Source organism: Haemorhous mexicanus, chromosome 3 (genome assembly GCF_027477595.1).
Source record: "Haemorhous mexicanus isolate bHaeMex1 chromosome 3, bHaeMex1.pri, whole genome shotgun sequence".
Classification (NCBI taxonomy): Eukaryota; Metazoa; Chordata; class Aves; order Passeriformes; family Fringillidae; genus Haemorhous; species Haemorhous mexicanus.
Window position 1 is genome coordinate 85,770,322 of NC_082343.1, and position 26,227 is coordinate 85,796,548.

Sequence of the window (26,227 nt, forward strand, 5' to 3'; positions counted from 1 at the left end):
CCAGCTTCATCTGCTCCACCTCCTGAATCAGCTGAGTCATCTGCATCTTCAGATACTCAGCACGCTGCTGCATGCGCTCCAGTGCAGCCTCATCCAGCCCATCCCTGGCCTGCTGCCCGTACTGCATGAGGCCTTGCACAAGCAAGAGAAAGAATGTAATGGCAAGCATGGCCTAGGGCAGTGAGCAGAGCTTCAGTGGGGATGGGAGGGAGCTACTGATAGGGGAAGTGGGGACAGGAGCCCCTGGGATGTGAAAGCAGCAAAGAGGGGCCAGGCAGCTGGCAGGCTGCGAGGCCTGTGCTGCTGGCCCAGCACAGGCACAAAGGGTCTGGCCAAAGGCACTGCCACCAGGGACTGGCCTCTGGATGCCTGCTGAGAAGCCACTCCCTGGCTACTTGCCTTTCTGCCGTGGCCCTCGTTCCATGTTCAGCATAGCCTCCCGTCTGCGTGCACACTCGCCGAGGCTGTACTGAGGCAGCGTGACATGCTTCTTCTGTTGGTAGCTGCCCCCATTGTAATGACAGAACAAAGATGACAATCAAATTTGAAAAGGGAATAACTTTCTAGTATTGCTTTCAGTACCACAATTTCTGTAAGAAGCGGGGACATAAAAAATGAATGGTCGTACAAATGATGGAGTCAAAGGGATGTGCTGCTTGCTTAACCAGAGGCGCTGTAATGTCACAGGTGCCACATTGCATCCTGGCCAGGACTAAATTACGGTTGATGTTGTGATCTTAAAAGTCTTTTTCAAGCTAAATGATTCCGTGATTCTCTTCCATAAATATCTCTCTTGCTACTGGACACTGATCAACTACTCCTGGCTACCCTGACCTTCTTTGAGCCAAAACCTCTATAGTACAATCTCCTCAATTCTGAACAAAGATGTTTTTTCTAACGTGTATGTAATGTACTACCTTTGTTGTACATGCAGGTAGATGTATTTAAGGGTTTATTCACATACAAGGCATTATCATATGGCCTATTCCGAGGGAAAACCTTAGAAAACATGAGGGCTGAAAGAGCCAAAAGGGATCTTCTTTAGTACTTCATTCCTTGTTCTGATAGTTTTAACGAACCTTTGATCTTTTGCAGAAACTGAATGTCTAATACATCATGTCCTCTGGTTAAGCAAGCAGCACATCCCTTTGACTCCATCATTTGTATGACCATTCATTTTTTATGTCCCCGCTTCTTACAGAAATTGTGGTACTGAAAGCAATACTAGAAAGTTATTCCCTTTTCAAATTTGATTGTCATCTTTGTTCAGTCTATTCAGGGAATCTGTTTTATCCACCATATTAGGGGCAGTTATTGCAATAGTTCCCACCATGTTTTCCACAGCTAATTCTATGGGGTAGTAAAAATCAATAGCATTTTTTCCATGCATTAGGGATTTCTCATCAATACTTATGTACAACAATTAAATGGGCGCAGGTTCTACTCATCTGAATAAGCCTGGTAGCCTTATCCCATTTTGGAACCTCTGGAAGTAGCAAACTGTGACATTAGGACCTGATTTAGTGTTTGAAGGTTTCCACCCCCCTTTCTACAGCATCCCTCCCCTCAGTTCAGCTCGGAGGCTAGGGCTGTTCCTTCTGAGCCTTCCACTTCTCCATCCAGCTCTTGAATTTAATACTCTGTTTAAACAACCTTCCCAACTAAGCAAGCAGTTAAGACATCAGACTTGTTTTGCACAGACTTAAGAAAATTGCAAAACTTTCTGTCTTGCTCAGGTGATTCATCTATTTGTCCTGTCCAAGGGAATGTGAAACACAGCACCATCAATTATCTGCTGTGTATCAACTGTAAGGTTGTTAGGACTATATCTAAAATACATTATTTATAGTTTTTAGACTAACAATTTTTTATCAATTAATCCCTATGCCAACATTTCACAATATCTGAATTTATTCCAGCTCGGCAGCTAATTCAAGTCTGCTGGCATAATTCTGGATGGAGCATTTGATGGAGAAATCTGATGTCATTTGTTGTGAACGAGAGGCCTGTTTTCATTATGACTCAATACCTGTATTAAGTACTTGGATTACACATACACACTGCTTAAATTCAATACCTGTGTTACCCACATTCAGTAAGTAATGATCAGTTAGTCACTAACCAGGCCTCAAATGGTTAACCATGGCAATTAGTCTATAAATCATCAACACAAAAAAAAGTCTCTCCCATGTACTTTTATGCTTTCTCATGTTTGTTTGTTTGTTTAATTGCTTTTTCTGCTTACAATTTTCCTAGCTACAGTGGGCATGGAGATGGATTATGAATTCCTTTCATCCTATTTACAGCAGCAATAGCATCTCAGATTCTGGCCTGGCTTGCTGCCAGATGCAAGCAATACATTTCCTCCAGTTGCAAGCTATAAAATTATTCCGTCTTTGTCATTCCCTGGATCTTTTTGAAGGACATCAATGATTCTCTGCCAGCATTGCTGTGATGAATTATATGCTTTTGCCGTTTAGCACAAGGGCAAGCTACACAAAGCCACTGAGGATGAGTTTAAAAAAAGATCCACATGAGTTTTTATTGTTTATTGAAACCAATTTCATAATAGCAATGCATGTACAGCAAAAATATTAAGTGCAATTAGGGAGACAATTGAAATTAGGAAATTCAAAGACTGGTTGTTGGAGTTATTTGCATGCTTCATGCCTGTTTTCTTGAATATTAGGATCAAAAAATTACTTGGGAGACTCCATGTCAGGTTTATGCCATACAGCTACTTCTCTACTTCTGAAATACCAGTATACACCTCCTCTCCTTTTACAGGAATTTATGCTGACATGTTTCTGATTGCATTCTAGCCTACTCACTAAATTACATTTTCCAGTAATTTAATTAAACATATTCAGAGTTCTTATGCACAATACACATAATTTTTGAGAATCTCTTAAGTATTTCATAATCACGTTCTTTTTTTTCCTCTTTCCTCCTAAAATTTATAGTCAGGGAAGAGGGATGGCAATATTTTAATTTCAAGTGCATTAAAACTGTATTTTCCTCACATATTTCCTTATTTTTATTGTGAAGTGACAGGTTGTGCCCGAAAATATTCCCTTGGTAAACAAAATAATTGCCTTTGGTAAACAAAACAAAAACTTTGTCCTGTTTCCTCCATTTTTATTATTATCATTTAATGGTCACTGAGTATTTATTTTGAACATTCAGAATTGTGGAGACATAGTTCTGCCAAGGGCAAATATGTCTCCCTCTCAAGAATGTCCCATTTATGCTTTCCCATACAGACAGGTTATAATCTTCATCTGAAATGTTCTTCTTTATCCTGCTCCACCCAAATTCTTGTGTCACTTTCATCATTGTGCTAACATAACATACTCCAGCAAGTGAAGCAAGCAAGATATCCTGTTTCCTTTTCCCTTCCTCCCTCCACAAAGAAATTTGCTTAACTACATTTTTAAATAAAGATTAGCATTAAGGAAAAAAAATAGCAGCAACTTCGAGTAATAAAAGCCAAGGTTTAGAAACCCTCTTATTTTTTGCGGAATAAACCACAACAACCTCATTACATTGGACCTGCCTTTGAATTCAAGCATTTTTGTCAGCTTTTTGCAATACTTTCATCCTTTTGTCAGTACAATCCATTCTTGCTCCCCGCTTTTGCTCTCATCCCTGACCTGTCATTATCCTCAGGTGCCACCCTGACCCAAAGCCTTGTGCTCAAACTGCCAATGCCAGAATGTGCTCAAGGCTCCCCAAAAGCTTCCTTGGTCCCACTGCCCAGAGACGACACGATGGGTCTCAGCACTGTGGCAGGCTGCTTTGCTACTCTTGTGCTCCTGGGCAGCTCTCTGAACAAAATCACAGAAATAATTAGGTTGGAAAAGACCTCTGAGATCATCAAGTCCAACCCATGACCGAACAACACCATGCTAATTAGACCATGGCACTAAGTGCCACATCCAGTCCGTCCTTAAACACTCCAGGGATGGTGACTCTACCACTTCCCTGGGCAGCCCATTCCAATGCTTAATATCCCTTTCTGTGAAGAAATGCCTCCTAATGTCCAATTTAAACCTCCCCTGGAGCAGCTTGAAGGAAGCTACCTCCTCTTGTTCTGTCATTAGCTGCCTGGAATAAAAGGCTGAGCTGGAAGAAAAGGCTGACCCCCACCTGGCTACAGCCTCGTTTCAGGGAGTTGTAGAGAGCCAAAAAGCCTTCCCTGAGATGCCTCTTTTCCAGGCTAAACACCTTCAACTCCCTCAGCTGTGCTCCAGACCCTTCACCAGCTTCATTGCCCTTCTCTGGACTACTCCAGCACTTCAATGTCCTTCTTGTAGTGAGGGACCCGGAACTGGACACAGCACTTGAGGTGTCACCTCACCAGTGCTGAGTGTACGCGCACAATCACTGCCCTGGTCCTGCTGGCCACACTATTGCTCATACAAGCCAGGTGCCTCTTGGCCACCTGGGCACACGCTGTTTACCCTGGCTGTCAGCCAGCACCCCCGTGCTTTTCCATGGGCTGCTTTCCTTCGATGTCACAAGGGCGCCCAACAGAACCAAGATGGTGAGGGCAGGGCACGGTTTCGGAGCCCGCCGCTCTCGGGGTACAGTCCCGGGGAGGCGGCCCTGGCTCCCCTCCGGCCGCAGCTCGGCGAAGCTCACCCGGCCGCGGGCCCTGCCCGGAGCGCCCCCTGCAGGCACCGCCGAGGCACTGCGGCGAGGAGAGGCAGCGCCGCACCGTTCAGCCCGCCCACATTACCCCCTTTTTAGCACAGCCTCAGCCAATCAGCAGCCGGGGCTCGGCCTCTCGCCAATGGAAAGAGCGGCTGCCGCCAAGCTGGCAGGGCGGGCAGCCAATAGCTGACGAGGAGAGCCCGCCCCCGCCCCGCCGCCCGTTGCCGGGCAGCCGCTGTCAATGGCCGCCGCGCGGCCCCTTTAAGCGTAACGCGGCAACCGCCGGCGCGTCCTCCGGGCGGGCCGAGGGGCTGGGCAGGTACCGCCGGGACGGGCCGGGGGCGGCGGGGACATCGCGGACATCGAGGGGCGAAGGGAGCGCCACGCAGGGGGGCAGGACCGCCGCGGGGCCGTGTTTTCCTGGGGGCTGTGGGAGCTGGGAACGGGCCCGGGCCTAGGCCTGGGGTTGGCCTTCGAAAGGTCTAGGGCCGCTGCTGTTCAGTTCCTTTCCTCCGAAGTCGTTTAGTGTATGTCGGTTTCGGTGATTGCATTTAAAATGTGCCATTGCGAAGTGCTGCTAGAAAATAACATTCGATACGTTCTTTGAAAGCGTCTCCGCTGAGTGAGGGAAAGCTGCCTGGCTGCGCTGCAGGAACCGGAGAGTTGCTTTCGGGAGTGGCTGGGCTGAACCGGGTAAGTCCGCACGCTCCGGGGTGTGGGTGTGAGTATGAGCGACGGCACGGGCCTCCGGGATGCAGTCTGATTTAGAAACATAATCTCTTCTTCTTGTAGGACTGGCCTGCATGTGCTCTCTTTGAAGTGCCATTTCCTCATTCCTGACCTGGGACTTGAAGCAGCTTCTTCATTTTGAAATCTGACACAAGTAGCGTTGTGGCTTACTGGGGCAGAGTCAGGTAAATGTAACACAGGCTTTTAAAATCATACAGCGTTTTAATTCACCAAAATGCAGGACAAGGCAACAGTCTTAAGATGTGCCAGGGGAGATTTATGTTGGACATTAGGAGCAATTTCTTCACAGAAAGGGTGATTAAACATAGGAATGGGCTGCTCAGGATGGTGGAGTCATCATCCCTGGAAGTGTTTAAGGAAAGACTGGACATGTCACTTTGTGCCCTGAATTAGCTGACATGCTGATGTCCAGTCATAGGTTGGACTTGATGATATCCGAGGTCTTTCCCAACCTAATTGATTCTGTGATTTTGTTAAAAGGTAGTAAACCTAGAAAAACTGCATACAATTAAGCCAGCAGCTGCAGTACCTAATAAAGTTTTACTTAATTCTCACTAAGACTCATCACTCAGTATGTTTTGATGTCATAAAAGTAAATCATTTTTCTTGGCTTCATCTGGAAAACCTACAATATTTGGATATGAAACACATGGATGCAGGGAGAGGAAGGAGACGAATTTCTTTTGAAATTATTCTTTGCTCTTAACTTCAGCGCTTCAATGACTTGGATTGATGCTTTTGTACTTGTCTGCAGCTGGCTTTCTTGCAGTGTCCCTGTCTCAGAATAGGTGGAAGAACGGAGCGGGCCGTTAGAGGTCAGTGTTTGTACGGGGAAGTGCCATTCGGTGACCGGCAAAAGCACTTGAGTTTCCCCTGGTCTGGGAGGGGGAAAAGGACCTTAAAAGTTTTATGAGTGTTGCACTACAGAGCTAAACTTGGGATGCACTGCATGGGAAGAATTGCTAAGTAATTTTCCTTGCTGTCTATTGCATGATACCGTGTAATCCCACGGTTCAATTTCTGTTTGTGTGATTTACTTAGGAGTAATAGGGAATCTCCTGTCACTGTTGCAGTTGTTTTGTTTGTCATGTCCTTTGCGGTGAACTGGTGCTTGGTTGTTTTTTGTAATGATGAATGGTTTTGATACAAAATATGTAAATAATGGCAATAGATAGAAGTAACAGAAGTGAAGAAGTATGAAATCTTGGAAACAAAACTCTTTCTAAAGTTCGTGCAAGTCTCAGGTTTCCTTCAACCACTCTGTATTGATGTGATCTCAATTCCTTAGGCTTCTAAAAGCATGCCTTGAGCTTTTGAGGGGAGAGGACTGGGATTTTGGTGGTAGTGGAACTTAGTAGACCCACTGCTAGTCCACAATGTTTCACTCCTCACAACTTAGTAAACCTACCAGGGAAAATAGATATCTTTGTGGATCTTATTCACACGTGTTAAACTCACTTTATAATCAACTCAAACGAGTTTGTAACAATTGGAAAGTCAGGGAACCAAAACATTTCTTAATTAAACTGTCCTTAGGCTTACTGAAGTGAAACTCAAATATCCTGGTTATTTTTTTGTTCTCAAGATAAACTGTGCATTCTTTTGTTAATCAAATTGTATTATAAATTGTTGGAAAATTAATTTGGCAAGACTTGACAGATTAAGATTTTTTTTGTTTTGTATGTGGAAAATATGATAATATTACCCGTTTATGGAACTGAAAACCATTTGAAGATCCAAGAGATGTTTTTGGGTATTCCTCAAGGGAGCCTTCTTCATTTTACCTTTTTCAATTTGTTTTCATTCCATTGCTTTTCAATGCATTACAGAATGCATTGAAAATTCCTGTTCCTGTATATCACTGTATGTCAAAATGATACTTAGCAAAATATTCTCAGGAGTGGGGAATATCCAGTACAGGAATGGTGGATAATTCTAATCCTCCAGTTCTTACAATTTGTTTGTTTTAATTACACTGAGTTATGAAAAGCATTCTTCAAAAAGATTATTGCCTCTTCAGTGAACTCTTGTGAGGCTATAAAATAACTGATCAGCTTGAAGTCGGTATGTGAAAGTGAGTGCTCTTGTTTTATATATGTAATTAGACATGAACTGTAGGCATTTATGCTTTCCTTAAATGTAAGAATATGAGGTTTGTGCCTCAAGAGTACTATTTTTATATCTCATATTATTTTAGTACTTTAATATAAATATATTCATTTATATTTTTTTAATTCCCCAAAATTCTGGTGGAGCCAGACCTGATGCAGTCTTGCCTGTGCATCCTTTAGAGAAGTGATTGTGCCCAAAATGCTGCCTGTTCAGGCTTGTTTTGCTCTTCAAGAAGCAAAATGACATCCATTCTGCACAGGTGTTTGTGGGGCCAGGAGTTAGGCAAGGAAGTGTTTGGGAGTAGGGAAGCACCCTGATATGTTCTAATATTCTTACATGATCTTAGTTACACTTATGATTAGGTACATCCTTTAGAAATAGTTTTAATAACTCCACTATCTTGTAAGGAAAAAGAACAATCATTCCTGATTATCTGAATGTTCACAATCATGAAACCTTCCAGCATGTGTTTAGCAATCTCTAGGACAGGTGATCTCAAGCATAGCTTATTTAACTTCCTAGGCTTTGCAGTGAAATTTTAGTTTTCCTCAGATTCTTTTGATATAGGTTTTCAGCATCTAGTTTTTTTGGATCACTTTGAAAATATTTAGGTGTTTAAAAAACATTATTTTGGAAAGTTACTTCCTTAGTAAAAAATACTCTTTTCCAGGTAATTCAGTATTCATTTCCAATCATCTTCCCAGTTCAGAAATCTGATGGGATATTTATTCCTCTAATTCCTTCTGTGTAGATTATGAGGCCAAATGGATTCCAGTCACTAGAGACAGAATTGTGCTAACAGTGAACTGAGCCAGAAAGCTTGAATTTGTAATGAAAACTGTCTTGGCAGCTGACATTTCTGTTCTGCTTGGCTCTGCAATAATGCACGTATAGGTAGTGAAGGCTGAGAAGAAGGCCAAGTTTATTTTATTGGGGAAATAAAAATACAGTGAAAAAATTTACAGCTCATTTACAGGGATGTTGACTGTCCTGCAGCGTAGAACAGTTTTGACTGAAAGCAGCTCAATTTTTGGGTGTGTAATTTGCTTTGCCATTTAGAATTCAGCTAGGAGGTTATGTCATTCAACAGGTGGGACTGATGGGCTCCAATGCAGGCCCTATTTATTCACCCACTAGAGGCTTGATATCTCAAAGTTGGATTGAAAAGAAAGAGATGGTGAAATTAAGCTTGAAAGCTGCCAAGAGTGGTGAGAGAGCCAAAAGACAAGGGAAGCTGAGCGTAGTCAGTAAAACACTTCTTGAACTGGTGAGAAAATTCTTTTGACCTTCTTTGAAGGTGAAGAGAATTTTGAATATATTTGCTCCATTACATTCTCAGGAAGTGTCTCCAAATACAAAACGGGCTGATTTCACCTTGAGATATGGGATTTTTCAGTTTGCATCGGGCTGCAGGAGTAGCCTTTCTTATTTTATACCTGCTTCAGATGTAATGTTTATCATGTGCTGGTGGTGTGGTCTCTCTTATCAGATATAAAAAAGGTATAAATATGGATGTAGATATATAAATACACATGACACAAATGTGTGTGCTCTGGCCAGTCCTTGAAGGTGTGAGGCACCAGATGTTGTAGGGTATGGGAGTACTTTTCAGGGTGAAGATTGGGATAGATAGTACAGTCTCATTAGGGGTTAGGGACTGGATGTTTTCCAGACAAATGGGACAATTGATATTCAAGCCCATTATTTAACATTGTTGGAATGCCAAAAATTGAGAAATGGAAGATTTACTCAAATTCTACACATATCTCAATTCAAGTCACACAAATAAGTTGTTAATTCATTTGGTTAAAAAGTTTTAAAACACATCTAAATTAGATTCCTAAATATCAACAAACTTTCGCTTGTGTTCTGTTTTCCAAATTCTTCTTTTCCCTTCTCTAACTTGGGAGTAGTTTCTTATTCTGGATTTAGTTGTGTTAATATTCTGATTTCTCTTTTGGGATTGAAATACCTCAGACTATTGAATGTAATACTAGTAGCATTCCTAGAGTCATGCCTGTCACATTTAATATAAATAATTAATATAAATATAATTACTAATATAAACAATGGGTAGCACAGTGTGTATCATAAGGTTATAGGAGTCATGAATAATTTTACAGCTTTTTTACCTTTCTTTCTTAAACAACTTTCTTTCTTAGCAAAACCATTCTCACTGGTTTTTTTCCTCTCTCTAAATTGTTACAGAAAAATGCATTCTGGATGATAGCTACTGCTTGCTGAACTGAACTGCAGAGATCTCGTGCTTGGAGATGAAGATGATAAACTGGAGGAAATAATCCAACTGCTGCCATTGTGACAACTAAAAGATCCTTTGTGCCAAAATGAGCAGTTTTTGAGAAAATCCTGGAAAGCTGTTAAACCTGAAAAATGGGAGAAAGAGTAAGGAGCCCAGATTCTGAACAGGAGAGGAAATCAGATGAGGATAAAAATAGTGACTCCTATTACTCAGATGAAGGTAATGCATCTCGTTCATCCAGCCAGTCGCCAGCACTAAGCTCTCCATCTACAAACCAAGAAAAAAGACATCACAAAACACAGACTTCAAACAGCCTGTTGCACTACCAAGGTAGGTAGGTAGCAGAAATTGCTGCTTTGTAACTGCTCCAAAGAGATAATTATCTTTGAAAACTCAAAATAGAGAAACTAGCATTACGAGCATCTACAAATACAGTTCATGTGAATTATACTACAGATGGGAGGTAGACAGTAGCTGCTCCATTGAAAATTGAAATTAACCTTTTCCTGCATAAGGAGAAATTTTGATGATTTTCAAAATTCTTCATAATTTTCTAAGCAAGTGAATATGGCTTTTATACAAGCCTTCTGTTGTATCATGCTGATGCTTTCTTTTTGTCACTGACAGAAAGCTCAAGGCCAAAAACCCAAGGCATGTCCTTGCTGTGCAGTCTGTAAAAAGAAGACAATTGTTAAAATTTCCCTGACCAAATAACCTACAGATACCAGTCTTCCTGTCTTGTGGAAGTCTAGTTGCTTTACAGGATAATACTGTGACTTTAAATAAACAAAAGACTGCTAATGTGGCAAAAAAAAAAAAGAAAACTTTTTTGATGAAAATTAGGTTCAGATGGAGATTCAAAAGCAAGTTTTTCCTGCTTCTTCTCTGAGGGTAAAATATTTCCAATTTGAGATGACACAACTCCACTTTGAGCTCCCTCACAGACGTGGGCTGCTTTTTTGATTGTTTGTTGGGAGGTGAACTTCCCTGCAAAGAAGAGTAGCATGGTTATGCAGGCCCTGGGCTGAAGTAGGGCTGTGAAGGCTTTCTGCCACACTTTAACAGCCTCTTCTAAATAATTGTATATGTTTTTCGCTGAAGTCATGGCGTGTCCTACCTTTCTTGGGCAGATGTTTTTGTTCATTGATAAATGCTTGATACTGTGTGAATCATTTGGTCTGTGTTACAATCTAGGCTGTGCCAAAAAGTCTGACCTTAAGTGTTTAATTTGCTCAGGGAATGTATCTCTTCAGATCCTTGACAGGGTGGGTATCCTGGTGCAACTGGTATTTTGCTGAGCTTCTCTGTGTTCAGAAGTGCCATCTCCTCCATGGTAGTCATGGGCTGTCTGTCTGGGAACCAAAACCAGCAGTTCCACCATGCTATTTAATTTCGAGGGGGCAAATGTGTGACCAGTTCTTTGTTTACATAGCCAGAATTGAATATAATTATTACATGAAGTTACTGTAAATATCATATTACATTGTCTTGAAATACACTATTCCCCAATGCAACAGTATGATCAAAAGTAAAATATTGGTAGTGGAATTTTATGTGTGCCCTAAAGAAGGAGAAATTCTTACAGGGACTGCGAGTCTAGGGTTAATGGGAACTCCCTTAGCTGGTGATAGGAGTGGCATCATTCCTGCAGTGCATGTATTAGATAATCTTTTCACACTTGAATGTGACATAAGTGTTCTTTGTGAAGGGAAAAAAACACACCTTCTTTTGTTTGCCCGAGCTGTGGAAAAATGAGCACCGAGCAGAAAATGAATGAGTATTTTTGCAAAATGTCTAGAGGAAATTATAAGAAGTTATTTTTAAGCTGTTATTTTTGCTGACAAGCATTCTCGGTAGAATAGAAACATGGTGAGTGGCAAAGGTAGGAGGAAGAATTTGTTGTCACTCACACTGTCCGTGTACACGTAACTGGACTGCTGCTGTATCCCAGCTTTCAATCCAGAATTACAAACTGCTACTCAGTTTGTAATTGCTTCTTTCAAACACTGATGTACCTTAAGGAATTATGCACTCTATTAATTAACTCTATTAAGTCAGTTGTTTTAGGAGATATTTTTAGTGGATTATATGATTCATTCTTTGAGCTTGGCATGAGAGGCACATAAGATAGAAACAAAATGTTCAGCTTCTATGTGTGGGGATGACAATAATAATAATGGCAATAAATAGGAATGCAAGCAGTGCATACAAGTAATCAAATGAGAATACTGTGTGGAAAATAACTTGTGATGCAAGAATAAATTACTCAGGGAGAACTGAATTTTCATGGGATTTATCATTTTGCTTCAGAAGCTTTTTGCATTGAGCCTTTGAAATCTGCTGTTTTGTCTGTAAGCATAGCAGCTGGATTTGAAAATACTACTGCATTTGTCTGGGAGAATTACATCTTGCATAATACATAACTGGCTAATGCTCAGCTAATTGTTGCCATTTTAAAAGCTTGTGATAATTTTGTATGCATTTACAGTATAGTATTTCTAAGCCATTTTAATAAACCATATCAAATATTAACAAAATATGACTCTTATTTCTGACAGATTTGCAGATGATTACTTTACAAGGGTCCTACATTAATGGCTGCAGATATTACCTCCTACAGTAGATCACAGACATAAATCTCCATTTTTCAGCTATCAAAAGGAGCATAACTCTATCATATATATGCCTTTTATTGTCTGGTTTGAAAGCTGCCATCTCTGCTAGATATTGTATGATTGTTTCAGGCAGAGCTTGGTTCCAAGGACATCTGCATAGACAAACTGCATTGTCTAATAGTAAACACGCTTTTTATTTTTCCTCTCTCAGCCACAAAGAAATTGGATTCCAAATATGCACCAAGCAAAAGAGGAACACGGTGGGGTTTCCGTTCTCAGAGCCTCACTAGGGATTCTCCTGCAAAAGATATAGATCTTGTTACAAAAAGAGTTCTTTCTGCTAGGCTGCTGAAAATCAATGAGCTCCGAAATGAACTGACTGAACTCCACATCAAACTGGATGAGCTGCAGAAGGAAAACAGGGCACTGAAGAGGCTTCAGTACAGGCAGGAGAAAGCCTTGAATAAGTTTGAAGATACAGAAAACGAAATCTCTCAGCTCCTTACTCGGCACAGCAATGAGATTAGAATATTAAGGGAGCACCTACGAAAATCTCAGGAGAAAGAACGTGCAACTGAGAGACGGCTGAAAGATACGGAAGATGAACTGTACAGGAAAAAAACTGTCTTGCAGAAACTGAAAAAGCTGTCTGCAGATAAGCACCTTGCTGAAAGAGATGACCTGGCAAAGAAACTAGCCTTAGCAGAGAGCAAGCTGGAGGACAGAGAAAAAAGAATTAAGGTGGGATGAATTTCTTTTTGCAAGAAATTCTGGTACAGATATTTCTTTCCACGATGAATTGTAATTTTACACAGCTGTGGAGCAAATAGAAAACCAGTATTTTTTGGTTTTACCCATAAGTAGAATCAAGTAAATTATTTCTAAGGTGATTATATAGTTACTTATGAGATAGTTGTACATTCAAATTTCTCTTACCAAATTAAGCATATTTTGTCAGAATATATCCTGTGGATTTGTGCTTTTAAATGTTTTTATACCTAGCAATAACATTTCAGAAGTGGGTCCAGATGTAATACAACTTTATGGTTTCTCCTTTTCGAAGGAAACAGTTTGTAAAATTTTCTGGGTACCTAGGGAACTTTACACTAAAATTCTAAAAAAAAAAAAAAAAAAAAGTAAAATTTCTTTTTCTATTTTTGAAGAGCATTCATACAGTGTTTGATTGTCCACTATCTGCACATCTAAGAGCTCAGCTGGACAAAATTACATATGTTTTTTAAATACTGAAATATCTTTAGACCTTTTTATGGGTATCTATTACAAGAAATTTGTTCAATATATTTTAATTCCATCCAGCAAAAATGTTTGTTTTTGTAAACATGTCTAAGCATGTGTACACTGTAAATATGTTTATGAACTCATCTTACTTAAAAATTGTGTTAACACTATTAAATCTGTTGGTAGTTGTACTATTTTGATAGTAGATATATTTTATTTATTGTATATAAATTTTAAAGTATTCTTAGCTTAAATTATGTTATTGAGATGATGTTAAGGTTTGGTGTCTATATTAGTAATTAAACCTAAATTACATTACAGTGATAAGATATCTGGAAATCCAAGGATTAAGCTGGAAACTAAGCTTTCATAAAATAAATCCCACAGTACAAATATATAAATGGCTGAGTTAGTTAAACCACCTCATCCATAGTGTCACCATCTGTCATCTGTACTTTTATGATTAGGTATTTCAGCATTTGTAATACTGGATCATGTTAAAATGAATCATGCTTTAAAAAGTAAGGGATTTTCTTCTAGTTTTTTCCTACTTTCATCAACACAGCTTCACTTAAAACAGCTGTTACAAGATGAGGGCATATAAATGAAATCATAATCGCAAGCTACTTTCTAGTAGAAAGGTTAAAAATTCCTTCTTGTTTTCTTCCTTCTAATGCTGCACTTTCAGGGAAGGATTCTCTCTCTTACCCATCTGTAGGAGATTTGTCTTAGAGATCTGGAGGTCCACTGTGGCAAGACCCTTATAGAAAGTATAATGAATTTCTATTATGTCCTCAAATCACCTCTGAATACTCAAAAGGATGAGCTGCAGCATCTGCAGGTGCTTTGCCCCCTCAAAGTTAATATTAAAGGTTTAAATTATTTCACTGTTACAGCAATGGTTGAGCCCATATCCAAACTCAAGACACTGGTTTACTTAATTTTATATAAGTAATTTGACTATAAAAATTAATTCAGTTATTAAAAATATTATTTTGTTTTAATTGAAGGATCTGGAAAGAAATCTTGAATTAAGTAGTAGCAGTTTTCAACGAGAGTTACATTCAAAGAAAAAAAAGTTGTACGAGGCTCAGGAAGAAAACAGAGTTCTCCAAGAAGAGCTTAATCAGCTAAATCAGAAGCTTAAGGTAAAATATGAAAAGAATAGAAGTTGCTAACCATGTTCTGGGATTTTATCTTCAGAAGTATCTGTAATCAGGTTTGAATAGTTAACCAGTGGCTGCACTCTCTGATGTGTATTTAATTATATTCAACATGTGAGTTCTTTTTCTGCATTAAATTGAAACGTTCTGTGCTCTGACCCCGCAGTGTTTATAACAGGAATGCCTCTGTGTTAATCATTATAGTTAGCACTAGTTAAGAAAAGCAAGATCAAATACATGGCTAAACATTGAGAATAAACCACAAAATCTATGGAAAATTAGATTTGAAGGCTTGAATTTAAAATTAAATCTGCAGGTGTAAATAGTGCTTTGTTACTAATATACTTGCATTTAAGTAAGTTTGAATGAAGATTAATGTAATTTATTTGTGATATTCACATGTGTTGCTAAATGTGTGCAAATGTTTATTTAGACACCCCACCATCATCATTGTTGTCCAAATTCTCAATAAAAGTACTTAAAATATTGTTATGTTCTACTTAGTATATCTTTAGTAAAAAAATAAGTAAGACTCAAGCTAAAGTGCTTAGTTTCTGGGAGAATTTTCCTCAAACTCCAAGTCTCAATATGTTGGAGATGAACCAGTTCACCATGTTCCCAGCTATTCAGCAAGTAGCAGTAGTATTAGTAGCTCTAAAATGTTTAGAGTAAGAGTTTTAAGATTTGTTAGAGGGAAGTTTACAGTTTGAAAACCCCATCATTCAGATGAATTCTGATAACTGTTCATTTCTATAGTTTGTTCAGTAAATGTGCTAAAAGAAAAGTGTGCCTTTATCTGTATGATACAATGGGCCTCTGCTAACTGATGCTGACATGCCCTGTGACAAGTGTCATTGCTTGCTTTGAAATGTTTAACTCTTCACAGCTCTTAAAAATCAGTTGTGTGGTCTATACACATGGTGTAAGTCTTGTTCATGTTTATGGAAGCACTGGCATTTAGTTTCATTTTCACTGCAGAGATAGTTTTTTTTTTCCTCCATAACATTTTGCTAAGGAGTTTTTTGTGGGGGAGAAAGTTGTCTGCTTTCTCATGGCATAAACAAGAGTTAGGAATGTAATTGTTATCCTTAAAACAGTGGATGAGAAAATTATTCTGTTTCTATTTACCACATCTATTTTTAGTTTACATTATGGCTTTGCTAGTGACTGGTAAATGAAATACTAGTAACTTGTTCTTATGCCTACCTCTTCCATTCACAGGAAAAAGAAAGAGAACTTGAAGCAAAAAATATATATGCTAATCGTATGTTGAAGTCATCACCTAGAAAAGACACGGATATTGTACAAAGAAAAAGGGGTAACTTGTTTAAAGCAGTAAAAGCAGAAAAAATATTAGCATCACTTTGAAATGTCTCAGCTGGGTTATAGCTTTCATGCCACTCAGTGCTCAACCCTGACGCTGCTTGTTCAAGCACATTTACCTTTTTGCACTTCTTTCAACACAGCACTGGTTACAAAGCGTTGGTTTCTTGTCTGTTCCGTAACACAGCAGAGCCAAAACACAGAACTTCACCAAACAGCAGTTTTAACTCCTTTCACACTAGAAGTTCCTCTCTAAAGGTGGAGGGGAACGTTGGTAGTAAAATCTCCAATAGATGATAGATAGTATTTACTTCACAATAAATTAGGGAAGCTTTAAAAATTCATATCTTCACTGCTAAGAATATTTTTGTGATCTGTTTTATTTATTTTTTACTAATTCAAATGTACTGTCTGTCAGATGAGCTGCATTTTTTCCTCAGAGTATATGTGTGCCAGAACATAATCTTCTAAAAGTATCGGTGCCGTGATTTCTTCTGGTGTGAGAAGACAGTCTCAAACCTTATCCTACACAGATAAATATGGGTATCTGTGTGTGTGCTTAGGCTATTTTCACTGGATCAGTAGGATCTACTTGTCAGAAGAAGCAGAAATTTATGGGACTGTTTTAAATGTTTAATGTCAGTATTTCAAACAGTTTGTCTGCTGCCTGTTTTATTATAGATGCTCTACCATTATTCCATTTTAGGTTCAGATTTTTTTAAATGTCATTCCATAGAGATAAGTATATATGTTTCAAAGAGTCAAGTAAGTGAATTTTAATTTTATGAGTTTGATTCTGTGACAAGTAGTAAGATGAGTGAGATATTTTGTGGGGCTTTTTAACTAATATTCAGTGTGCTGTAATGACCCTATAAGTAGCATTAAGGTGGGGTTTAATTTTTTTTTTGTTGTTGGAATTTTTGCATGCATATTTTTTTATGATTAGGTTTTACAGATGCTGAAAACAACTGTGTGAAACTCATCAATAATTTCCACTTCCACTGACTTCAGTAGTCTTGTTTGCTGCAAATCATGAAAAATGAGAGACAGGTATATAGTGAGATATTTTCAAGTGAAAACACCTTGTAATTAATTTGTATTTTCTACAGCCAGCAACCAAAATATAAAAAAGGGACCACAGCTCACAAAAAGTGTACAGACCAGTGGATGCTTCTCACCAGCAGAACTTCTTCCAGAATCAGAACTTGTCTGTGGTGACACAGCAAACAAGAAAGAGGGAATTCTTCCTAAAATAGTGAGTTCCATAAAAATTTGAGACCCAGTCCAATTCACCTATCAGATTGTAAAATGCCAAGCTTATATTTTAGAAAATGTGTAAATATACATGTGTAAATATACAGAAAATACAATTTCAAAAACATTCTGTTCTTTTATACAAGATCTACCGTTCTAGAAATATACTCCATTTTTTAGAGAGTTTGTCATATTATTTGTCTTACTGAGAGCCATTAGCTCAATTTATTTTTTTTTCCTGCCACTATTACTTCTTTGAAGTTTTCATGACTTCATTTTCATTTTCACCCTTTTTCTTTGTTTCTTATGCTTATTTAAGGAATCTGTTAAACAGTGGTGGCTGTCTTCTCTCTGTTTTCTATTTGGTCTTAATTATGGTTTCTTTTACTTTCCAGAATTATTTCACAATGCATAAATCTAACATTTCCTCTTATTGTCACAGTGCTGGTATTTCTTCTGGCTTTCCAGCTTTGTCAATATGCTTGGGTGGTTTTTTTTGTTTTTCCATTTCCCTTTTTAGTACAAAATAGTACCAATTAGAAGTATTGCTAATACTTTTGTGTATTGCTAACCCCAGGCTAAAATCAGAGATTTGTAAGGTATTACAAATCAGAATGACATATCTGATGAATCACATTCTGGTACAAATTTTACAAATTCTGATTACATGAGGCTAGGACCTTTTTTTCAGAAATAATGATCTGAAGATGGTCTTGGCTGGCTTCCTGTTAGGGTTGAAGCTTTTTCATGGCAGTTTCATTTGCATGTTCTCTCTTCCCAAACCCTTTCTGTAACTATGAATGTAGTTTAATGTATTCTTCCAGTATATGCTTTGGTGTGTGAGTTACAGAGCCACACACTTGGTCCAAGGGCAGCTCATGGAGTCCAGCTGTGCGTTCTCTATTTGTCTATTGATTTAAATAATGTAAATGAGATTTGGGTAGTCTAGGCTTTCCTCAGTTTTTAAAGTCAAGCATTTTAAATACCTGGCCACCATCTCCTTATGTAGTTTATATTTTTTAATATAACAATGATAGCCTTGTACATGAAGGAGAAATACTTTAAGATTTTTTGGTTAACAGTAATCTTTTCTTTGTTCATTAAGTAGCAGCTATTTCTCTTAGAAGGGTATTTTTAATCTAGAAGTTTTTGTTCTAAAATAAGCACAATCTACAAAGTTAACTCATATATGTTGGACTGTGCTTTCTCTTCACTTCATTGCCACTACTTTTTTGTGTTAGTGATTTTTACTGCTGTTGTTAATATCTTTTCTGCAGGTTCTTTCCTTTTACATATGTATGTGTAGTCACTAGCTAAAATTGTCATCTGAGATTAAACCTCTCTCTTTGATTGTTTGTTACTTAATACTCCATAAATTAAAGTACCAGAATGAAATTATCTGAATCTACAACTCACTCATTTGAATAAAAAGGTCAGATTGTACAAGTAGAGGGCAACTAATTGCTTGCTTGTTAAGAGAATATGATGGTGAAATGTGGCCTTCTATTAAACTGACTGAAGAAGACCATGTCTGGTTTCTAAGGAGAACCACGCTGAGAGTGATAATTTTGCTTTATGGCATTGGAGCTGCAACTTCCCTGAAAGGTGGAATACAAAATAGAGTTGATTGTCTATTCATTTTGTTTCAGGTGTATAAAAGTATTCTAGTGGTGATAATATTTTGGGACCAAACCCCTGGGTCATCAAAGCTGGTTTGGTTTAAGGTGACTTACTCATTTTATGTTTAGCAGTAAGAATGTGATTTCAGAATGACATAGAAGTTCTTATGATTTTGGTAAGTTGTTCATTTTATTGACTGTTTTTCCCCATCAGCTTCATTTTTCTATTAATTTATTTCAGGAAAAAGAAACTCAAGACAAAGCATGGAAAGAACAAGCAGAATTCCTAAGACAAGAACAAGACAGGGAGAGGGAAGAGAAACTGAAACATTTTCAGGAAATACAGTCCTTAGAGGAGAGGGATCCAAAACTTCCTGACGGTAAGGAATTGGGCAGCTGAAGGCTGAAAAATGCACCATAGAATACTAATCAAGTGCGGCTGCTGGTTTCTGGTGAAAAGAGCAAAATGATTTTGCAGAGATCACTACAGTGGAAAATTATTTTCAGTTATATTATGCAAAGAAGAATCAAAAAGAAATACAGGATGTAGAATAATCCATTCCCTGTACTCAGCTGTGATTAAGTATGCAGCAGCAAAAAATGCTGTCCACAAAAAAGTATTGGAGTCTGAGAGATTGTGCTTTGCAATACAAGAATGACATAGAAGGTAAATGCTGATGTTATCTCTGACTTGCTCAATGTTATTGAGGTAGGAAGTAGATTTTTACCACTGAGATTTGAGTTACTATTTTTACCATTGTTCTATTATAGTAGAACAAATATGTTTTCCTTAATATAGCCCTTTTTTTCAGTACTTTCTACTGCCTTATATAATTTGAAATTTTAGTTTCTCTTTTCAGGTCTAGTTATCTGAATCATTTGGTGTGGCTATTTGAGAAATGTCAGTTTCTATCATTATATATTAATATTGCTTTTTTATTCATTTGGTTTTCACAGCATCTTAATCACTTAAATGCACAAGTCAATCTCAGGTATTTTAGATGGACTGCACCCTGTCATGTTAAAGAACTCTTTCAGTGATTGCAGTTAATGACCAGCAGTACTTATTCTATATGACAAGAATTCTAAAAATCTATAGCTGCGTTCAGAGGTAAAATCTGTGAAAAATCTTCTATCATGACTTACATAAGCCAAGAATCTGATTTTATGTCTCCGAATAAGATGATTTAACCACCTTACCCATCATATGGAATAAGCTGGTATTTCTCCCACCTTACATACAGAAACATAGCTCTTTACTTAACTTGTATAATGATCTGCTATTGAAAAAAATATCGTGTTAAATATATTAAATGAGCTACTGCAATTGTTTCTGAAAGCCTAAGCCAAAGTACAGTAGATAACATGGAACTTTGTGAAAGCCTAAGTCAGAAATTTGAGTAAAGTGTTCGAAGGAGAATGCCACTGTGTTGGAGGGGCCAAGTAGTCAGATTCGACTTTTGGCCAAATATATATCTGTTATCTTGGGGGAAAAATATTTTGAAGAGAGAAATATTTGAGAATCTTCCTCCTTCTACACATAAGCATTTCCAGGTTCTATCCATAAGTTGCTGTTTTGTACCTTTGCTGTCCCTTCATAGCTGTGCACAGTCACTCTGAGTCCAGGCAGTGATGCACAGAACACTCATGTGAAGGTCTTTTCTGTATGCAACTGGTGCAGGGTATTTTAAATCATTCACTGCTTGAAACAGGTGATGACTCCTGTGACTTTGAAGCCTGATTGCTTCACAGAAATAGTTCCCTTTATGGAAAAAAAGGAAACCACACATACATCCCAGGACTGTCCTAATGTCAGCAGTGGTGAAAAATAAAAATTAAGTACTGTGGAAGTCAGAACTATTAAAATCAGTAATGTTGTATTCATTTTCATTCAAATTCAGGTAATGGGAAGACAAAAAGAAATCAAATTGCTTTGAAAATTCTAAAGTATGGGTAATGTCCTTTGGAAGATGACAGTAAACTTTTATATATTATCAGAGAACCAGGAGTGGATTTAGTTGCCATTTGTGAAGAATTTTTTCTTCAAAATAAGCAGCAGGAAAATGTCATTGTACATAGAAGAGCATGCTAAAAACTCAGTGGCTTTTTCTTGCATTATTTTCAAAATCTTATAAGGGTATTTTAAAATTAAAACATTTAAAATATTGTTCAAACATTTTTTGCAGAGTGGCAAAGGAAAGAATATGACAAAAAAGAAAGCAACTTTTTATTGGATAAAGAAGAGAAAATAAAGATGGAGACAGAAATTCACAAACCTGAAGTAGAGAGAGAAGGCACTGAAACGCTGGAAGAGCGGCGAAAAAGAGAGTTCCTGCTTGCTAAAATGCAAGAAATTGATAGAGAAATTCAAAATACAACAAACACAAAACCAACTTCCCAAGCACCACTCGTAAATACAGCAAGAAAATCTGATTCCCTGGAGAAAAAAGAGAAAACGAATCCATTCTTTGAGATTCCCGGAAAGGTTACTAATGGATTTCCTGTAAAGGACAGCCAGGATGATGGGACAAGAGCACAAGGGCAGAAGCAACGAAACGTAAGGACTGTAGATTTTAGTAGTGAGTTAGCATTTGGTAGTTATGTCCCTTCCTTTGGGAAGGGATCAGGAAGACCAAGTTGGCTCACTCAGAAAAGCGACAAATTAGAAGAAAATGCTAAGGAAAATGCAGATTTCAATAGTAAGAAAGAAAAGAAGTCCAATTTAATGGAGCAACTTTTTGGAAGCAGTGCCAGCACCATTCTTCTTTCTAAAAATAACAATACACCACCTTTGGACATAGATTGGGACTCTAGTAATAAGCCTTTTGTTGATAAAAACAGTAAAGTCAAAGAAGACAATGGGCTTTTTGGTGAAGGAAGAAGCCTAAACAGACACCGTCTGCAGTACAATACAAACAAGCTAGGAGTTAATACCCTTGGTTCTTTAGAAGATGAAGTTGAAGAAGTAGTCTTACAGTGATCGTGTTTTATATGTTTCATATGTAAATACTGAAAAACTATTTTCTTGTAATATTTATTAGGCATAGATTTGAAATATTTCAGATTTATTGTAAAGCCTTATGAAGGAATAATTTACACAAATGGGTATGTGTATAGAGGGGAGATGCAGAGGAGAGATGATTGGAGTTTTTTTACCTGTATTTTTACCTGTAGGCCACTCACAGTACACTGCTTTTCATTTGAAGTATTTCTTTTAGGCCTCAGATAACTTTCTTTCTTGGGCATTTGGAGAACCTCTTAACTGTGCCAGGAGAAGGCATGTGTAATACCAGTCATGAAATGAGTAGAAGAGACATTCTTAGCACTAATTCTCTTAGAAAGAGTATCTTACACTGCTGTCATGTTATCTCAGAAGAATATCAAAAGAAGCACAATTAACTCAGGAACAGCTGCTCTCTCCTTTTGCATAGGTTTTTGTGGACCTTACTACCAAATGTGTAACTCTTCTCATATATTCAGATTATATTTGTTATGCAATGCCATCTTTTGTAATTTCTGAATTTTCTATGTAAAATTCCAATCATTACTAAGTAATTTTTTAACAAAATGGTTTTATTAAATGAGTTGAGTAAATTTCTTGTGTGTAGATCATCTTTAACACAAAGTTCTGACTTCTTATATCATATTATTGATATTGGGGGTGATACCTTGTGAAGGCTGACCTAGAACAGAGACTACACAGAGTTAAAGAATAAAGTAGGTATTTATTAGAAGGCCTCAATGGATACACCTTGGGCAGGACAACAACCCAACCAGGACTGGGTTGGTTCACCCCAAGATGAACCCAAAATGGTCACAAAATGGATAACCAGTCATGGGCTCTCACACTTTTATAAGTTCTGGTCCATTTGCATATTAGAGTTAATTGTCCAACTTCAGGTTATGAAGTCCCATCCTTCTTGTTTTTCTCTCTTCAGTCCACGTTGCTCTTGGGCCTGAAATTTGGATCATTTGTCCTTGGTCCCCAGCTAGAGAAGGAATTGTTTTGTCTACCTACTCTGTGAAGAGAGCTTGCTATCCCCTAATATGAAGCTCAGAACTACACAGTAAAGCAGTACAGAATCTGAAAAATATAAAAGCTAAAACCTGAGGCATCAGGGGGGAGTTGGTTTCAACTTCATTTGTGATGTTGTTTACTGGTTGGTGCTGTGTACACAAATTAAAAATATAAGCAATGAAGAATTTAGCAGAAGCATTCCAGAAATAAGCTGAAGGTCATTCCTTTAAGCTGAAGGTCATTCCTTACTAGAACAAGAGATTTTCAAACACGTCTCTGATATGCTCCCTCTGAGCCTGATTCAAAACACACTAAAATACAGAGAATTCTTACGATTTAAAGATGCATTGAGTCAAGATTTTTCTGAACACAGAGGCTCTTCTGAAGAGAAAGGCAGGTGTCTTTATCATGCAGTAACTCTCTTTGCTCCTCCCATTTAGAAAGAAAATTAGTCACAGATCCAGTTCCAGGGTGTGGGACAGTTCTCACCAGGTACCCAGTAGTGAAGAGCAGCTCATGTTGTCCTGCTTGCTTACAATCCCAATTACATTCATTGTAGTACTACAGAATTTATCTGGCTCATTTTGCTTGCAGATGGTCAGCATATCAGAAATATTTTAACCAACAACAGTGAATTTAACTCTGTGTTGCTTTCCTGCAATGACTTTTTGGGGTGAATACTGTGGTGTAAGAGGTAGGAGAGGGCTGTGGGTAAACGCTGCGGGTGTTTGTGGCTGGGTCCTTACTTGTCTTGTCCTACCTGTGGGTGGTGCTGCCCATCTGGAAGCAGGTGCTTTGCTCCTGAGGATGACATTGGGTGGATTGTTTATTTTTATTTCCTGTGGTTGAGGATTATAAGGCATAAAAGAATAATCTATCTGCTGCAGGTATTAAGGAGGGGACTATTGGTTTTGTTTTTTGGAAGTCAGCTCATTAACAACTGGCAAATTCCAGCTATTGTGCTGAACTGATGTGCCCTGCTGTTTCAATTACAAATGTATCGTTTCTAAGCTGTTTTTTATTTTCAGCCTCTTCTTAAGCTCACAAATATTCACATCCTGTTACCAGCCTGTTCCTAAAGCAAGTACTGTGGTGACTCACACCAAAAATAAAAGGTATATCTGCATTAGGAAGGTGAAAATAAATTGATCTGCTGGAAACAGTGTCACAGGTATAATATCTCTTTTCCTCTCATGACTGTCCATCTCTACAGTTTATTCTTTTCTCTTGCTGCACTTTCTAGTTTTAGAGTTACTGGCAAAAATACCATTACAGATAAAATGTGTGAAAGCAGAGGTAATGTTCTGATTGTGGGAGGAAACATTTGTGTCCTTGTAACATCTGTAAGCAGCATTTCTGTTGTAGAGTAACAGTTTTCTACTCATGGAAGAAACTTTTGCAAGGTCTGAAAAGGCTCTGTAGACCTTAAAAATGGGCACATTGATCCCCTGTAGTCCTCTGGACCCCTGGTCTCAGCTGCTGTAGCTGGACAGTCTGAATGTTTTAGTGCTGTTTAGCGGTGGCAGTGTCTTAACAGCACTTGATTGACTGCAAAAAAAAATCCAGCTTTTGCAGTGAAAAGTAGGTCACAACAGTTTTGATGACGTTTTGTGTATGACTTGATGTTTTTGTCCAGTTGTAGATTCTGTTTGATGTTTAGACCGTGTGGCTATTACGTCTGTTCTTGCTTTCCTTCTGAACCATCAAAGGTGATGGAAGAAGTTCCTCCATTCCAACAAGAAAGGATCATTAAATTTTTATTAACAGTTTTAGTGCTATATTCAGGTTTATTATTACTATACCGGAAAAAATGATCTAACAGTTCAGATCCCCAAGAGAGTGGTCATCAAACAAAAGTATCTGAGGAGTATCTGATGAGGGTGGTCAGGTGTCAGAACTCACCTGACAGAGAAAACAGGAAGCTTTAAGAAGAATTATTTTTCTCTTTGAAAGAGGAGATGAACTGGTAAGTGTGTTGGGGGGAGTATAATAGATGTTCTGTAATCCAGAAGAAAAGTAAACCACTGGAGGAGAACTTGGGAGACCCTTCACAACTCTGAACTGAAGCCTCTCAGCTGAGGTAAGAAAAGGGAAGTGGGAAATGCTTAAACATCTTGAATATTTTTCCCAGATCTGTTCAATATTTGGGCTAGCTAAAAAGTGAGAGCGGGGGGAAAGTGATTTTCTATAACCTTATGGGATCCTATGTTTGTGATTTTGCTTCTTCTGTTGCACTCGTGCCTAAAGAGACAAATTGCAAATCTGATGCTTCCAAAACAAGGATACTTAAGAGAGGATGAGCTTAGGCTACTTGGTAGCCTCAAGTTCATTGCTGGTCCTGAGACAGAAGGTCTTATCCAGCCAGGCCTGAGCCTATTGGCACTGTCAGGAGGTAGGACAGAATATCCAATCTGGCATGTTAGGAGTACGAATTTGATTTTGGGACAGGTGGCTACAGGAGCATGAGCAGGGCTTTCACTGATACTTGTGCTCTACAAAGTGCTTTGGGTGAGCCTTTGCTATTCAAGAGAATAGTAATAAATTCTGCATAGTGCTCTGAAGCAGAGACCAGCACAAACCAGTGTGGCAGACACAAGCACCTTCAGGAGAGTCATGGTTCCAGGAAGGGAGGTTTTGTTCCCAGCATTGCACGGCTTCGCTGAGCCTGACCTACTCTTGTTCCAAGATGACAACTTTCAGCATAAGAGATGCCCTGGGTGACATTGCTCATTTATAAAATTCCCTTTTGTTGGATCAAATTTAACGTGGTCTCCTGTTTCGAATTATCTCTTTGATTAGCTGCAAAGTTTTGATGTCTGCAGGAGGAGAACAATTGCATCAGTGTGCTCTGTCAGCCGGGACTCGTGGCTGCTGGGGAGTTGCTAGGATACCTCTCTAAAAGGTACGATTCACTTGATTAACCACCAACCCAGTTTGCATGAGAAATATTTTTCCTATCTTTTTTTTGTGCTAGCATCAACTGTGCATTGGATGTGCATGTGTGTTTAGAGCAAGCTACAGGTCGATTTTCATGTGTGTCCATTTCCTCCTTTTGATATGCAATAAAACCCTCTCTGCTTCACAGCAAAGAGTCCAGAGCAGCTATAGTAGCAATTCCAGTAATCTGTAAAATGAACATTGCTTCTAGAGGGGAACATCAACCTAGAGAACCAAGGGAAGATTTGACTTTGGATATGCATTTTTAGCATTATAGCTAA

General features: G+C 38.5%; 1 protein-coding gene across 4 annotated transcripts; it reads left to right on the plus strand.

The window, feature by feature from the left end:
• Nucleotides 1–4,855: 4,855 nt before the first annotated feature.
• LCA5 (lebercilin LCA5) lies at nt 4,856–22,585 on the plus strand. 4 transcript variants are annotated; one of them, XM_059842566.1, is made up of 11 exons: nt 4,856–4,975; nt 5,267–5,349; nt 5,449–5,570; nt 6,161–6,221; nt 9,727–10,108; nt 12,605–13,134; nt 14,643–14,780; nt 16,017–16,113; nt 17,228–17,373; nt 19,233–19,371; nt 21,178–22,585. In XM_059842566.1, exons 5-11 carry the CDS (start codon nt 9,910–9,912, stop codon nt 21,969–21,971), a joined length of 2,043 nt encoding a protein of 680 aa, XP_059698549.1. In that variant the 5' UTR covers nt 4,856–4,975; nt 5,267–5,349; nt 5,449–5,570; nt 6,161–6,221; nt 9,727–9,909; the 3' UTR covers nt 21,972–22,585. The 4 variants fall into 4 exon arrangements, with proteins under 4 accessions (XP_059698549.1, XP_059698550.1, XP_059698548.1 ...); XM_059842567.1 differs by having other exon boundaries at nt 4,898–4,975; nt 6,119–6,221; XM_059842569.1 differs by lacking the exon at nt 4,856–4,975 and adding an exon at nt 5,161–5,183.
• The last annotated feature ends 3,642 nt before the right edge of the window (nt 22,586–26,227 follow it).

Bases quoted from the DNA above. Each gene is read 5' to 3' on its own strand.
- LCA5 (XM_059842566.1), top strand. From the start codon at position 9,910: ATGGGAGAAAGAGTAAGGAGCCCAGATTCTGAACAGGAGAGGAAATCA. The intron at 13,135-14,642 runs GTGGGATGAATT...TTTTAATTGAAG, and splicing joins ACAGAGAAAAAAGAATTAAG to GATCTGGAAAGAAATCTTGA. The intron at 19,372-21,177 runs GTAAGGAATTGG...CATTTTTTGCAG, and splicing joins GGATCCAAAACTTCCTGACG to AGTGGCAAAGGAAAGAATAT.